At 36.5% G+C, this 17903-nt stretch overlaps 1 protein-coding gene across 7 annotated transcripts in view; it reads left to right on the top strand.

Annotated features, from left to right (window-relative positions):
* The window catches only part of LOC143367298 (uncharacterized), a 138407-nt gene that overhangs the window by 99971 nt on the left and 20533 nt on the right, over positions 1-17903 (top strand). For 6 of the 7 annotated variants that reach the window (XM_076808942.1, XM_076808940.1, XM_076808941.1 and 3 more), the window contains 2 exons: positions 5175-5238; positions 17387-17643. In XM_076808942.1, the coding sequence (XP_076665057.1) occupies positions 5175-5238; positions 17387-17643 (321 nt within the window). The remainder of the gene's footprint in view (positions 1-5174; positions 5239-17386; positions 17644-17903) is intronic. The other variant, XM_076808944.1, reaches the window with a different exon arrangement.

Genomic DNA, 17903 nt, shown 5'->3' with positions numbered 1-17903 from the left:
AAATCGCTCATTTGTTATCCGATTTGTATTAAACGTGCACCGAACGATGTAGATTTTTTTTTACATATATTACACGTTATATCTCAGAAACTATCAAAAGTGGGGCTATACCTCCTCCCCCCCCCCTCACTCTTATTGCAAGGTTCTCATTTAGTGTTTTTGGTAAATGTTTACTTTAGGGGAGGATTGTGTAAAAATTGGTGAAAATCTTCCTTGTATGTTAAGGAAAAACTTTGTCGTTGCAAGTTATATATACCTGAAAATTGCCTCGATACTTAACGGCGAACGTTGAAAAACATGGGTTATGTCCAGTGTTAGTTTTTAATTAAATATTATTACATTTGTTAACATAAGGGTTTTATTCATACATTTTACAGAACATGAAATAATTATGAAATGAAAAAACTTCCAAATGACTCCATTAACCACTCAATTGAAGTCACTCTAAGGTCACAGAAGATTTTAAAAATACACACGTTATAGCTACAGTTGAAGAAAACATTCTACATTTCGTAACAGACAAGATTGCTCTATCACGTTTCAAGTGTCCCGTCCAAATTGCTTCTGTCCCCACAAATTCTGCCAACTTGTCTTGCCCACATTGTCAATCTAACGAGCACGTCCCCTGTCCGCTCCTTCGCCGATTCCTCGGCACTTTCGTAGGCCTATCACGAAGCTGGCGATTCGTCCCTGCATCGCAGCAACGTACCTGGGGACCTCGGAGTGAATCCGAATCCAGGTCGCCCCAATTTTGCAATTGGCAATCGGCCTGATCCGCCAGTGAAAAGTCTGCCAGCGAGTTCCAGTTGTCGAACACTGCCAGGTCGATCTATCGGTTGTCGGGTCGCGTTTGCCTAGACTTTGCACAATTCTCTTCTCGTTCCCAAGCACTTTTTGTTTCCCTCTGTTCGTTGAATCTTCGCTTTTCTTCTTTCTCTCCTATTTTTTTTTGCTCGTTTCCCATTGTCCTGGCACCGACCCCGCATTCACATCGGGGACAATTTTCTCTCCGCGGCTACGTTTTATCAAAGTCCGCCCCAATGGAGGGAATTCCAGATAGCACGCGACATGGATTCTCTTATGGACGAAATTCGAAATATTTGTTTCTCTGAACGACACCAGTGGAACGAAGGTTTAGGTTACGTCCAAAACCGATGTTGTCTCACGTTTTTAAGTATTTTCTATTAGAGAGAGGGGTCTGTGGACGAAGATTGTGAGAAAGCAACAGAAATGTAATTCGTTGGACAAAAATAGGTTGAGAATGTGAAATATGGTTTTTTCGCTCGACCTTTCACGCCCAGCGAAAAAGCTGAGACCCTGACTCAGACCTAACCCCAGACCAAACATCGGGAGGGTGATTTCACATCCAAAAATAAGTCAGAAATGTGAAGGAAAGCTTTCTCCTGAGGCGTTGTTTTCTTAAGAAATCGACTTCTAAAATCGTCGAATGTGTTCTCTGTAGATAATATTGTATTAAACTGATAATTTATATTTATGACAGGTTCCTATAGATTACAGATTCTCTTCGGCACGTGTTTGTATTCAAGGTGATCCTACATATTAATTAAAAAGCGAAATTTCAGCCTCTTAAAATTGCTAACTCGAAAAGCTAAAGTTCAATACCTGAATACATTTAAACACGACATTAAACTTATTTTAAAGATATCATGATATCTATAAATATAACAAATAGTAAATATTTCATTTCTATGGTTCTTTACATAAAGCTGAAAATTTGAATTTTTAATATATGTCCAAAGGTTCATTTTATTAGAATCAAGTAATATTTATTCAAACAAAAATACTCGTGATGTGTTCGAACCCATCGCTACTTTCTTCAAATCAGCCCTGACTCGAAACACTTACATGAGTCATCAGTTTAGGAAGTAAGTGAGCTTCGTCTCGCTGGAGCGACTGTGTAGGTGGTCTCGAAAGTCGATTCTTTCTTCGATCGTAAGTTAAATTGCCCGCAAACGTGATATAACCTACAGTTGACATAGTCTTAGATTTTCGACCGTAAACCCCGCCCTCCTGAAATTGTGTTTCGGTATTTTATTAACATTATTAGTAGTTTCCTTAGTGATCCGATGAAATGAATAATCCTTGTAGACGACACTGTAAGTGCCAAAATTAAAACAAGACCGTGTATTTTACACTACAGAAGTGAAACTTACTTATGCAAAATCAACATATACACCGGGTAAGAAATATGTTAGGTTTGTGAGGTAATTCTCAATGAGTATAAATAATTTTTAATTTGCCGTGATTGCTTGCACACATAAACTGTAAGATCACTTGCATCGATAAAAAAATTAATTTTTCAATTTATTTCCTGTTTTACAAACATTTTCTTCAGGGACGAAATTAGGAACACTTTTTTCAGATCTCACATGTTGAACGTTTTCGCATTTTGTTTATTGATGCATAACTACATTTTGCGAATCGTGAATACACAGAGAAACGTTCAAAGCAAATTCATGGCAAGTACCAGCTCATTCCAATATTTTATACACCCTCTACAGGGTCAAATACAAATGGGGTACGAAATTTGGGTCCTTTACCCTTCCTTGGATCATCGACACTTGATCAGAGCTTTTGGTAACTTGGTACTACAGAAAAATTTCCTAATATATTTGTCGATTAGAAAACGTTGTTGAAAATCAGAATCAATCATAGGTCTGCAAACGGTTCTTTTCGAAGTGGGTTCTTTGAGCAAGGGGACATGCTTAAAAGCGTCGTCTTATTTGAACATGGCTCGACCTATATTATACATACATATTGTGTAAATAGGTGGGAAGGATCCTTTCTGTGTAAGACGTCTATGAATGCTGCAAATGTGATTTAAGCTGGACAACGTCGACGTGGGGAAGCTTGTCGATACAGATGCTGAGCTTTTCTGCTATTTCCATTCGCTCGTTCATACGTGAAGCGCAAATCTATCAGCCATTTCACGACTTGGGCAAGGATCCTCTTTAATATTAATATGTTCCAAAAAATTGATGAAAATAGTATTACTATAATTGCAACGTTATGCTATCGCCACTATTACGAACCAATGCTGTCCTTATCTGTATTCGATAACTAACGATGGCTGTTTACATTCTCCTATCATATCTGAGTGATGTCAAATAATAGATGCTTTACATTCAAATGCCTAGCCCTTTTCTGTAATGTGCAACTTTAAAAGATTGCAATTCGGACAGGAAACATTTTTGGAAGACAAACTTTTTATCGATATAATTGGTAGAGTACCTACTTCTACCGTGTTAATTCGAAAAGGTGTATCTGGTCAAAAGGTGGTTCCGAGATAAATGACTTTTAGTGTTTTCTGTTATGCAATCGGTATCTTATATGAATCGAATTAGGTTAAATATTAAATCTGGATAGAAAGGTATCTAAATATTTGTAATAAATCCATAAAAATGAACTGTGGTTACGCCTTTTATTACTAATATTTTACAGTTACTGCTATTTCATTTAACAATCAGGCATCGATTTCACATGCGTCCGAAATATAAACTATTATATGTGTATTCAGTTTCAATGCAGCCATGGATTTCTTATTATATATAGATAAACTATTTTTGTATAACTTAGTTTAAGCGAAATTACACTCCTAAGGCCATATCTACATGGTATCTATTCACGTTTCAAACCATTTAACCCTTTGACTATGAAAGGTGTATATATACGCGCTCTCACAAGTCTATCAATATATACGAAAGAAAAACTGAATATTTTTAATTTATTTGCAATTATTTATTTTTTTTTAACCCCGAAGAATGGTATCAAATCTCCGGGTATCGTTTTGGTCAGTACGTAGTCAGTGGACAACCAGTCGCAGCGACTGATATGCGAATATCGCGCCGTCTGTATTGATGGTTCTCTCCGAGAATGCGCCGCAGTCAAAAGGTTAAACAATTTCGAGGGACCACAATTTTCTAAGCGTTCATGTGGAAGTCACTTTTAAAAATCGAGTTTATATTAATAATCCAAATATTAAACTAAATCTAAAGAATGTAAACGCATATTAGATTATTTTGTTAAATGTAATGCAATTGTATTCTTGAAAAAGAAACATTTTTTTTTCAATACTTTAAATGCGTATTGTGCTGCTCGTGGCACGTGTAGGGCGTGGCTCTACATGTTCTCTGTATCACGAGCAAGATTCGGGAGAACGCGGCTTAACACTTCGACGGCCGCACCTTTTGTAGCAAACTTACATTAACTGTCGATCTTTTTTAAATGTTTCAACTATTCAACCATCAAAACAGTATATTATAAGTAGAATATAAGTCTTTGAATGGTATAGTTTATAGTTTTGTCGCTGATAAATATGAAATTCAATTGATTTCTTAAGCTCACGGAAAAAAGTAAATAAGCCGTCAAGGTATTAAGGGTGCTTGTACATGATAATTTTTAAAAAATAAGTAAGGTTTATATGAGTTATTAACATGCATGTCTGAAGAACAGTATAAGCGAGTAAAAAACAATGGCTTGAGCTTAAAATTGAAAAATATTTGGACTAAGATTTAATATAAAAATATCAAATTATTCGCGTATTAAAAGAAGGACTTATATACTTACGTGTAGGTCTACTTTCAGCATGTATATATTAATGCAAATTAAAAACCGCTAATTAGAACTATTCTTCACCGAATCTGTACCAGGTTTGTTGGTGTAAAAGAATTGTCATTTACAGCTATTTAATAAAATATGCCCTAAAAATGCATGGAACAATAGGAACAATGTTCCTATCACGTTGAATTTTAGCAGTATTCGTTAAGGCGCATAGTATGTACTTACAACACGTTGAAAGTGGAATTTTTCAAACAAGAAACATCGTATGAATAAACTGTATCCTATAATTCCAACTTTTTTTTTATATAAAAATAATCGCCTTCCTCTCGTTTGTATACAAATTTACAATGCGCACTGGGATATGTGCCAAACCAATAATAAAATTCATTTATGTGATAGTTCTATAGTATACTATTTTTATGCAACGAATGAATAGTTGTAATTTGTAAGCCCCCAAGATGTTAAGATACCAGAATAAGTCAGCTTATTTAAAAAAAAATGTCGCGGTTGTATTATTATCTTGTCAACCTGATAAACATAAGTGATTATTCAAAAAGAAAAATTTAATCGACGATCCTCTCTTATCGTTGCAGAGGAGAAGCGTAGAGATAACGGTGGACAGTGGGGAACAGAATGCTGTATTCGTCCGTATTTCCGGTGAGTGAAACAAGTGCTACATTGAACATTTAACAGGACGTTGATTCACTTTAAGCCATTATTTTGATTCGCAATCAAGGAATCGACGAATTCGAATTTGTTACAGTTTTTATTATACCACTAGTTGTCACATGTTCTGTAATTTATGAATGTATTCATGAGAGCAGATCAGTACCGTGACTTAATGTTAATGTGAAATACGTACTCGGTAGTCGCGTTTTAGTGTCTTGTGCAGATTAGGTAGATATCAACCTTTTAAAACACATGCAATATGCATTCATTATGGACACGGTACATGGTAACAATTATATCCATACTATCATCCTTTTATCATTTCTTATTCTTACATCAATACAAATGAAACTGAAATGTTTATTATTGTATAATATAAATGATTTGACAAAATTATCCAAATTTTGATATAGAAATTTTAATTAAAAAAATGATGAGTATCAAAGAAAATGTGAAAATTAAACCTGCATTCTTATTCATAATTGATATCTCTATACATCAGGTAATCCATCAAAAAAAAAACATTTTAATTACTTACGTAGGAAGTACTTTGAACTATATGTATCGGCAACTTTAAAAACTTCTATATCAAAAGGGCAAAAAATAACTTTGCAAATTCTTTAAAAAATGAATGAAATTTTCCTGTACGCCATATATCCGATTTAAAGGAATTTCAGTTTTATTTCGGACATTTTCTTACATCTATAAAGCAGTGTCGCCTTCAAGCAGCACAGTTGCGTGACTCATAATGACTTGTGCACCAAGATTTTTTGTTGAATTTATTAGCGAGCACGTGAAGCTATTTTTGTAAAATATATCAGTGGATATGAATATTTGTATAGGAATTACAGGCTCAGATTCTTGCTGCCCTGTATAGTGCGAGTAGTAATAAATCTCCTCTAATTTTTGTTTCTTTTTTAAGCAGTCTAGTTCAAAAAAAATAATTACAATAAAACATGAATAAACAGCTACTAAAGAAGTACTTAATGTGTAGTTCTAATATGCACGTACTAAAAAAAGACCTTACGACTAGACGAATAAATCCACTTACCATGCTTACAGTAATCTGTTCGACTTGCACCTCCATTTTGATCCCTTGGAGGGACATTGCTTCAGAGCTAACAAGGGAACACCGCGAACCCCTACTCACCGATTAGAACGCAAGTTTGTGAGTGTATAGAGTGACTCAAAGTAACGGTCCGAAATGTTCTTTTTCCAAATTTTGTTAGGGCAAGTTTGCAGCGCTTAGTGCGCCATTAAACTTTTGTTTGAAACATGTTTTTCTGTCTCTTATACTTTAACAGCTATACGTAAAAAAGTGAGAGTGCCTATTTGACTTTAAGGTATGTTTTTGTCTTGAGTCACTCTATAAACCCACAAAGTTGCGTTCCAATCGGTGAGTAAAGGTTCCCGGTGTTCCAGTTGTTTTAGTTCTACTGTGTCACCCTGTATTGATATTATAAAGTGTTAAAATTAGAACCTATCATTCTCGTTAAGTAACCAATGCGCAACAATAACATTCCTCTTTAGAAATATTCTCTATAAAGCACCACGCGATGATACTTGGCGGTGAAGTGCAGGTTTCATGAGAACGCAATTATTGTTACGACTACGACAGAAAACGAAGCTCGTTCGCGATTTAAACTCCGCGTTAAAAAAAGAAAAGGAATTCCAATGCCCCTTTGCTGAAATAAATCAAGAGGCAGCTCATGGATACCAGAATTCTCGTAGCTGGGTTGCAATCGTATCGTTATTGGAGTACTGTAAAACAACGACGGATATAAATTGAGTCTTTTACTGCATTACAATCTGGCCAAGTTCTCCCATTGTAATGTACCTTTCAAAAGCTGTGACTGAAGCTGCAGGCGTAATTACGCGGTGACCTTTCCTCCTGACAGACTGCCGTTTTCCACTTACAATTTCCATTTACATTGTTTTGTACAGTAGACGGAAAAATTCAGAATTATTCAAAGAATATCGAAATATTTTCATCGTGACTGGGACCAATGATTTCTAAAATTAATTCATTATTTCTGGCGTTAGTGGACCAAATTCAGATTTTTCCTATTTTCTTACCTTGTTTATAAAAAACCTTGCAATTAAAATATGTGGCAAACCAAAAGTAAATTTCTTGACAAACAATATTCATTTCAGTCAGTCCATGCGGTCGCTCGGGGAACGCCTATAGGCGTTCAGCGAGTGTACTCAACAAATACGACTGGCGCATTTCCGCACGTGACGTACGTTGCGCGTTTGAATATCAATGCTGAAGAGGTTCACACCGCAGGTTTCAAACGGACCAGCATATAGAGACAAAGACCATCGGTTGATCGATTGTATAGTAAATTTAACGTGTCGGTTAACGTTACAGAAAACACACATATCCGAAGAGAGTAATGAAAATGAATGAACGAATAATGCAAAGACCGTGGCGTTGCTCTCGCGCCGCCTGGTTTGATTAGGAAACGCTCACGACGTAGAAAACGGAGCGATGATGGCAGGGAACGTTGCGTTTCCTACGGCATCGGTGATAAAAGATAAACGGCCCCTCGTGTTCAACGTATTTGTCTTTCCTAATGAAACGTCCCTATCCAATTGAATTTCAAACATAGGTAAACTACTTAGTGGACAAACTTTTAAATTATTTCTTAAAATGAAATAGCATAATTGCGTTTCATAAACAAAATCACTGTGAAATGGCGTAACAAGTTTTTTGAACCAATATTTAAAAAAATATTATGTAAAAATATTTATTGTTAGAAGTAATTTCAGTTGTGATAACGTCCACTGATTTGTTTGTTTTTCTATTTAAAGGGAGATTACTATAACGTTATATGATATGTTCTAATTGGAATAGTTTATTTTCCTATTATGAGAAATTTTAGCATAGGTACTTCTTCGTTTTAGTAATTCGGAGTTTAATTGTCCCATCAGCTGCTTATGCTGGTTATTAGCGGCAAAATAAAAAAATATATGCAAAAAAATTTATGTTAAACAATTTTATTAAAACTGCACAAAGATCTAAATTAAAATGCACTAAAAACTAAAAAATAGTTCTTTTCTTGTACTATAATTTCGATAGTGTCTTTTCACTTTAATAATATTGTATTGTCATCCAAACTACGCACGCCTGCAAAGTTTCAGGACAATTGGATAGTTGGAAGTGGGTTAAATTTGAGTTGCCAGATTTGAACCATACAAACAAACAAACAAACAAACAAACAAACCAACAAACAGAGGTTCGAAGCTGAATAAAATCGTTTAAAAACTGGAGCAGTGAATCAATTGAAACTTATATTAACTTGTCAAGCAACTTCGTTTCTTTGAGGAACGTTATCGCGTTAGGAATTCCATTAACGCTGAGATTGACTCTGAAATTTAATTCAATTGGATTTTTTTACGAGCCGTTCAAAACTTGGAACAATCAATCATGAAATGTGTCGAGGTTGCACGTGGATTCAAAGGCGTGATGAGAGAACACAAAAAGATGATGTTTATTATATATTACAAAGTGCAGAAAATGAAATAGATGATATCATTTACGATGGTTACAGATAACCGACGACTTAACTTTTTACTTTTTACTCTCTCCAACTCTCTCTGTGTCTTACAAGGAGATATAACGAAAACCATACCACACAGTCCTACCAACCTAGGACCTCTACACCCCATACTGTCAATTCTGGTGAATTACCTTCCCAACAAAATGTCCAACAGTTATAATAGTGCTGCACGCATCATAGTGCGGTGGATCGCATTTGGATAGCAGCTTTCCAATTTTCAGTCTAGGAATAAGTAGGGGAGAGCGAGGACAAAAGTAACACTTTTTACATTTGGCCTAGCCTACAATTATCTTTTATAGATATAAATATGAAAATGGTGCTTTAAGATCCTACGTTTCTTGGTCTATCATTTGAGCCCAGATTCAGCCTTAAGTGATAAGTAGTTAAAAAGTTATGGCAGTTTTCCGCTGTGACTGTCATTGTTACTTTTGTCCTGCAGGGGTAGGACGAAAGTAACACTAATTATTTTCAGGAGAATTAAGTAAAAACACTTTGCCCACCGCAAAGGATTTTTTGTTATAAAAAAACCGATAGGAAGAAACATTTAAATAAATATATTTTAAGTAACGATAAAAGCAAATAAATTTTAAATAACGAAAGGTGGAAAGGATAACCAGCTTCGAACATTTCTTTGATATTGTGTATTTAGTTAAATTATAGGTATTACATTTCACCTAATCCGAATTAAAATTATATTAATTTATTCCAAGGAGGAAAGATTGGAATCCTCTTGTGTGGTTGATAAATTTTGATCTATTTCTAGTTCATTTTTGAGAATTTAAATCTACTATTTGTGGCCCAGTTTTGTATCTTCTTCAGGTTTTCTTGCAATATTTTTTGAGTAGATAAGAGATAGTTTTCTCTGCGTAACTATAGGCGTAAGGTCATCTCCGTACAGAAAGATGTTGATGGCTACGAGGAATAGAGTTACACTCAACACTGAGCCCTGTCAAACTCCCTTTACGATGGTTCTGGGTTGAGATAACGGGTTATTTACTTTAACTTCCATTTATCTTGTTTTTAGAAAGTTCTTTATAATCCTGAGGATATGTTCTGTAATTTCGATATTTCTTAGTAATTTTATAACGCGAGGTCTCCATACCATATCATAAACTTTGCAATATCAATATTGATAATATATGTGTTAAGTAATTAAAAAAAAAAAAAAAAATTATGATTTTCTCAGTTCCTTGTTTGTTTAATTTGAAACACTTTGAAAATAGGTGTCCAACTTATTACAACCGCGCGCTTAAACACAAAGATGACTATGTAGACACTTTCACCACTTACATACTGCTACGTTGTGGAAAACCAACGAGGCAGAAAGGGAAACGAAGCGATAACCTCAATGAAATTTACGCGTCATAAAGTCTGCCGTTTTCTTTGACCGATAACACTTACGGCTGCAATTAGGTTAATTAGACAGCGACAGTGAGCTCGTCACGAGACAGTTACAGGACTCTAAGCTCACGTTCTGTTTCTATTCGTGGCGAGCGGATGTTTCCTTTAAATACAGTATTGGAAACGTATTTATTGCACCGAATACCACGTATAACATCGAATAACATGAATATTTAACATGTCACCACTTACACCTCAGTTAAGGGGTTACATCTAACACAAATTTGGGGATTTTTTTTATAAAAAGTAATACTACTATAAAAGATACACTTATTCAATAAATTTTCACAAGTTTTTACTGAAAAATAATAATAACAACTAAAGGAGTTATCGTTGCTGATAGGAGACGCGTGTTTTTTCAAGGCGTCTGGTGGGCACACACCAAACTCCAGCTCAGATGGTGTATCTAAAAACAAAAGTTCGAACAGATTTTAACTTATCAACCGGCACATTTTTCGATTCAGAGTGCTCTGTAGTTGGGCAGTGATAAATAACGAGAAACCTGTTATTTCGTCTGACTCATGGCAGGTATGAGTCTTAATGTTAATCTTATACTATAAAGCAGAAAGTTTATATGTTTCCCTCTTCCAAAAAAAAAACCTAAATTTGAATCTTTTTCAGGCTTCGAGATAGATATAATTTTTTAATATACTTAGTATTCAGAAAATATTTGTATCGCGTGATTATTGACTAGGTGTTCAATGCTCGCAATCTTGGCCAAAATAAATAAGTGGGGCCCCTTAAACATATGTACACTGCAATTACTCAAAAATATATATTTATTTCGCAACATTTTTTTATTTATTTCTTATAAAAATTAAATAATAGCCTTATAGTTGTGGGTGGGCTCCCTTTGTCTCCGGGCAACCAATATTTTTAAACCTAGTCCGCCACTGTTCAAATACCTGCACACGTATTCGACATATATTTAAAGTTATTTTTCTCAAAATCGAAGTCTCGTATGAAAAAGTTTTATTCTTTATTTTCCATTCATTTTCTCATGTAGAATATTCTATTCCCCTGTCCGCTTGTACCACCAGTTGCTTCCCATAATGTGGTTTATCTATGAACCTCAAGCTTAACACCTTACAAGCTGGTGAATTTCAACCACATTATCGGTGGTCCGAAAAGGTCGAAGCTTTCGTCTGTGATTAGCTACGTCACGTACAGCATGTCCCATTTTCGTTATGAAATGTTGTGATGCAAGTACGTAGTTTGAAATTCCGATGGAATATGCTTGACTCGTGTATGTGCTTCGAAAAGCAAGGACAGTATCTTTAAATATAATCAAACGCTACGTTTCTTTTTAGTTGAGACACTTTTATGGATCGCAACTGTTATGTATGTATTTCAGACAGTCACTCGACAAATACAGTACTGGCTTAAGGGAAAGGGAGGAAAGATGGAAAATTTGTGACTAGGTTCGAAATATCAATAAACATTTCGAAATATCAGTTCGCCTGAGAAAGGTTCTAAAATAAATATATTTCAATTTTATATTATGATTTATTTGTTACCGTCACCGAATTTAAGGATTACCTTCGAGGATTCTCTGGCAGGGATTAGAGAGTGCATGAGACTAAACAGTCCTGGCGACGGACGAGGGCTGGTGATCACGTTGGGTCTACCAGCTATCGGGTGTCGAAGAATTGATTGTTTAGTGTGAGATAGAGAATATGGGAATGAATGGCAAGCGGCCCAACGCCTTATTGCTAATGAATAGGGACTCTGTGCCTAGAGGATCTGGATTGGGACACGGAGTGGGGAAGGCTATGCCTTTTGGCGAGAGGACTGTGACGAACCCCACGGCACTTACCCCAGAACTGTTCTGGAACGAGCGTCTTCCAACCTTTTTTAAAATCGTTTCTAACATATTATTTCTTTCATCATCTCAGATATTTCATTATTGTTTTCGAAATTATTTTTTTCTTCAAATGAAATAAGATAATTGAATAGTCCTTGTAGAAAACACTGTAAGTGTAAAACATTTACCGATAAAATTTTGTTTTTTCCTGAACTACAAATTTCGCGGCTATAAGTAGTTAAAAATCATTCAGTGTCGCCGGGAGACCCAAATAGAACAGCAGACTCAATAAACCATAGTTACCCCCTCCGCTGAGAGACGTAATCGTTCGGCCCATTAATAGAAACGAAAGGTCGCTCAAGCGTTTCATAGACGACATTTATGGCACGCGTACGCGCGAGCGCACATTTGCATGAAAAGAAACACGGTAATCATATAATCGCACGTACGATGGTACACGACGTAATGTCGAATAAAACGATGTCGCAAGCTAAGTACCGTACAAATTGTGCAACAGAAATTATTAGCAGAGGCAAGATGCACGTATCAAGTGGCCTGCCGCGTTTAACGCGATGTTGCAATCGACTTGCTTGACAATGCTTTCTAGCCGGGGCATCGTTACGCAAACGCGTAATTACGAGGGAAAACTTTGTCTTCTTCTTTCCTTCATTTTGTCAGAAGATAAATATGCACCTCGACTGTTTCGTAGTTAAGTAGTTTCTCAGAGAAACGGATCGAGGGAAATAAATTGCAGCGGAATAAACACTGCTGCTCGAAATAGTGAAACTTGACCGATCAGAAAATTAACATTTAGATTAATTTTAAGGGGGTAGTCTGGTATTCTGGGTCCGAAAAAGTCAATTTTTTTGCATTTTTCGAAAGTATTTAGTTGTTGGGGCACATCATATGGGGACACAATTGTTGCACAAAGAAATCGATTAAAAATTTACAAAAAATTTGTTTTGTAAGTATACTCTCTAAGTTGATGAATATTAAGTAAAAAGTTTGGCACGATTATATTTGTTATTCGTTGAGTATAAAATTCATAAAGTTGCTCAAGTTTTCAACCGGATTGCCACAGTGCCCCTTTAAATTACCAAAAGAAAAAAAGTAACAGGGTATCTGAATGTAAGGTTTTTCCTTGTAAGATACCGAATACTATCTTGGATTACAGCCCTCTTGGTTCATTCTATTCAATTACCCAGAAACACGATCCTCGTGAATTGCTTGATACAAGAAAATGAAAGTTAGAAATTAACATAATCCAAATAGAGGATATCGACCAGTAAAATTCATATTTGTCGCGAAGCTACTGTTTTTATTCAAAGTCATTAATAGGCATTTTGAAAAGCTAGTACTTAACAGGACGGAACTGTTATCGAAGATTCAGTACTATGGAATTGATTATCTTCCGTGCTTGTTAATTTTTAATCTAAACGCTCCTCTTCACGATCCTGCCCGAGTTGGCTCTAATTTTTTAAACATTTCCAGCACTATACAGGAAGCTGTAACTCTTTTTTAGGAGGAGATACAAGAAAATGGCAGAGGACTATCCCCTTGTATCATTCTTTCTTCTGCACTTGCGCACCTCTTTTAAATGGCACCATTCAATTTTTACTTCATATCAAAGTACTTGCAATAAGTTATGACTATTGAAAACGAAATACACAGATGTTTCTAATACGCAGGTGCTTGATTATCGCTATTATGATCACCTCAAGTTCCAATAAATACCTGAAATTAGGATAAGATATGGTCGGGGTTGGTTGGAGTTAGATAAGAGTGCGTCAATATCGGGTCTACAATTTTTAATCTATAATTTCTGAATGGGACGTTTTCGGTAGCTGTGCCCACCCTTATCCGACTCCTCTGCTCACAAGCTTTCCGACGGTGTACCATACTTCTCAGTGGGAAATATTACCTTAAGCTTTACTGATATTTTAGCTTTTATAGTAACACGTACGTAGTTCATTCCTGTAGACTGACCTCCTCGATAACCTGACTTGAATCCTCTATATTCCTTTTTTAGGGGATACTTATATACTTTAGTGTACTCGCCAATGATAAATTAATTATGCAGTGGACTTACAGCAAGAATACTTCAAAATGTATACAGGGTGTTCCTCTACCTGTAGTCAACACTCTGCAGGGTGATTATACAAGCAAAAATAAAAGAAAAATTAAGAGTGAGGAAATTGCGGTAAAGGCTTCGTTTTCGAGAAAATTCACTTTGAATTTCACTTAAAGTTGAGGGGCACGCGGAGGTGAGCGGAACGCGTCAGCTGCCCGTAGAACAGCGCCTACGGTGCACGTGTATTTAGGTGAAAGTCAATTTTCTCGAAAATGAAGCCTTTAGCGCAATTTTGTCACTCTTTAATCACTCCCTGGAGTATAGACCATAGGTAGAGAAACACCCTGTATATACATGCCAGTCTTGTATACAAATGGAAAAACGGCGCATCGAACATCCCTTGTAGAAATAAAAATAAACTTTCGTGTTTTACATTGACAGTGAATACTATAACTCCCATACCACGTACTCTTAAACCCTTTTTTTTAACACCTTGTGTAGCCCCTCTTTCTAGAACCACCCTGTATTCGCTCGACCAACAACGCGAGTATAGTTTTCCGAGGTAGGTACTCAAATAATTTGAAACGACAGTGTGACGTGTCGCGATAAATTATAATATCCACGGACATTCCTATTTCTCGTCTGGTTTCATTCGCGTTTAATCGCGCCGAGCAATAGGAACACGGACGCGGCCAACCCAAAGCACATTAATCTTGTCTTGTGTAGCAATTTAATGCAGAATTCGCTGTGTTTATAATTTATCGGGGATCGATCTCGATGCCGTTTAAACGGCTGACCTTAAGGTTCCGTAATTAGACGCGGCTGTTGCACAATCGCGAAGACTGGGATCGCGACAACCGAATCTCTTGTCTTGATTATATCACTCGCTGCCAACGAAAGCGAGATCTGTTATTATTGCCGTTGTTTATAGGGGATCGTAATCAACAGTGCCGGGAATAGACGCGCCGCGTTAAAATTACAACAGCTTGGTGCATTTCCGCGTGCCCTGTACGCGCAGCTAATTAATTTAAATGCGCCACTTCGCCTATATGTCTGCACGCGCCTACGGTGTGCAGGGGTACGGGTGGACGAAACGTTTATAGACGCGGCGTCTAGCCGTGCATTTAGCGGGTCGCATAGCGACTCGTAGAAACATAGTGGGGTCGTGAAAGCAGCAGAGGGCAAAGTCCGTAAGGACCCTTGGGCGTCTTCCCCCTGGGGACACGCTCGTGACAATAAAACACCCATGACACAAGGCATCAGCCCTCGGCGATATATGTGACATATGTGCTTGACATATTGTGGGGGAATATTTACTCATAGGACAGGTGGCGTGAAAAACCGCTACTTTCACGGAACCGGGTGTTACGGTTTATTATAATTGGACAACTCTAAGCTCTGTATAAATGAAGCTTTTAAGCATGCGACCGTGGTTTAGTCTGTGCTTTGTCCTGTAGGGGCACGGTGATGTATTGGCACCGCGGAGCAACAGGAACTAAAGTTGGTGGGACCCTTGAATGTCTTGTCGATAAGTAAAGACTCTGGGGACGTATTTGGTGTATTCTTTAGATGTTAGTACTTAAAGGCTCTGGGGTGCCTAAGAATTTGATTGCCGCGAGGAACACATTTGGTTGGTGGTTTGTGTCATCAGGAATATTGCTTTAGACGCTTGAGTGGACTCCAGATTAGTTATATGATTCCAGGTTATATGTACTACATATTTCTTTAAGGGGCAGCATACACCTAGGACGACTTTTTTGTTGAAAATATTACTTAACTTAAAAATCTTTAGATGCATCTTAGAATGCATACTTTATCGTAATAATTGTGTAAATTTAATTCGAAACCTATGAAGATTGAATATGTAATAGCGTTTTTCTCAAAATGGTATTTTAAAAAACGATAACCAATTTCTCCAGAACTAGTGGACCATTTCAGTTGAAATTGGGGGTAGAGGTTTTTGATAGAGTTATTTAGTTTATGTCGTAGGATTTTTTTTAGTGCAAAAGCATATATCTGTATTCAAATTTTCGCCATTTGGCAAAAAAAAAGATGTTTTTAAAATCAGCTACTGCAAAAAGTAGATTCTTTTATGTATTTGAAGAAAACAAAATTTATTTTTCAGATAAAAACTATCGGAGATATTTTGGTTGCCGGCGAGGCTGTTGTGAAAAAACTGCCCGACGGAAATTGCTGAAATAAAAAAAAAACCAAACTGAGTCTTATTCATTGTCAGTACCGCTATCGCAGGTGCCAGAATTAGCCACGGAAGTGAAAATTTAACAAAATTGCGCGTATTCAAACTTCAAGTCTCGAAATTTTCCATTTTTTCTTGAAGTTTGAATGCGCGCAATTTTGTTAAATTTTAACTTACGTGACTAATTCTGGCACCTGCGATAGCGGTACTCATAATGATTAAGAATCAGCTTGGTTCTTTTGTTTCAGATGAGTCTGTGAGCTGAAATCACTCCCGCCGTCTTTTCAAAGGCGAGATTTTTAACTCCAGATAACATTGAAAAAACACAATTAAAAGTGTATTTAAACAAAACACCGCGAGAAGTACTTGATAGTTTATCAGCCATTGATGACTGACGCTAAGAATGTTCCTTCTCGAGAAATTTTATAATTGCTTATTTCTCATTTCTCGAGAAATTACAGTATTTCTCGAGAAACTTAAGTCTAGGAAAATTATTATAAATCTCATTTATTTTCGGAAATGAATTTTCAGTTACTTCAAAGTGGGTATTTCTAGTTAACCGCGAACGTATAAAATAAACACATCTACAGTTTATAATAAATGTTAGCAATGCATGTCTAAGTGAGATCATGCATTTGGTGCTTATGAATTTAGATTATATGTGAAACGATGAATATACTAAAATATCTGAAATCTTATTAGTAACATTAGAACCCACTACAAGAATTGCAATAGAAAATCTCAGTAGCAAAGATTCGACATTATTAGCTACTGAAGATGCCCTTAAGGGGGTACATAGGTTTCAACTTCAGCGTCGAATAAACTTTTCAACTTTCATTTTAATTTAACTTCAAATTTAACTTTACCTTTAACTTTCCGGGTTAACTTTATTCGACGCATGACGAATATTTTTTTTTTATCTTTTATTCGTTATTCGAAATTTGTATTTAAATAAAAATTTCCCCTATCTCTGAGTTAAGGGCACAATTAGTGCCTAACTTGTAATGCTCTCTACTTAACTAGTTACTAAAAGCGTACATAATTCAGCGATCTTGCCGACCAGTGTCTTTTCTCTCGTTACAAATAATTTGTTTTTACAGAAAGTGCCGCATTACCAACGTCAGGTGTGCCAGCGACGTTAACGGAAGTCCACGATGAACCTACGACGGAAACGGCGTTCAGGCGTTTGTCGAAGGTGGACCGAATCCTCCTGGAGAGTTTGGATATCGGCCATTCCAGGCCCAGGCCAACTGGTCGATTTCTGACGATGCACAAGAGACGCCGTAAGAGGCTTACCACCAGATCCTTAACTCAGGAGCCGGGTATCCTGGACGATGTATTCCATGGCCTGGTTCAGGTAAGCCGTTCATCGACGGATATAAATTCTATGCCTTCCCGAGCAGTAACTATTTTCTCAGAATCGCGTCAACATGATGAAGAAAATCTGTTTACGGTAAATAACGTGTCAAGGTCTTTCTCTGTTCATTGCTTGAAACAATTGGAGGATTACATTGAATACGGTGAATGGTCACATTAATGGGTACACAAGAATGTGGGCAACTAAACCTATACTTGAAGTGGGCAATTAAACCTATCCAAGGCACTTTGTCTGAGAAT

The sequence above is a fragment of the Andrena cerasifolii genome, chromosome 3, assembly GCF_050908995.1.
Source record: "Andrena cerasifolii isolate SP2316 chromosome 3, iyAndCera1_principal, whole genome shotgun sequence".
NCBI lineage: Eukaryota > Metazoa > Arthropoda > Insecta > Hymenoptera > Andrenidae > Andrena > Andrena cerasifolii.
This window is presented reverse-complemented; position numbering and strand designations above follow the sequence as displayed.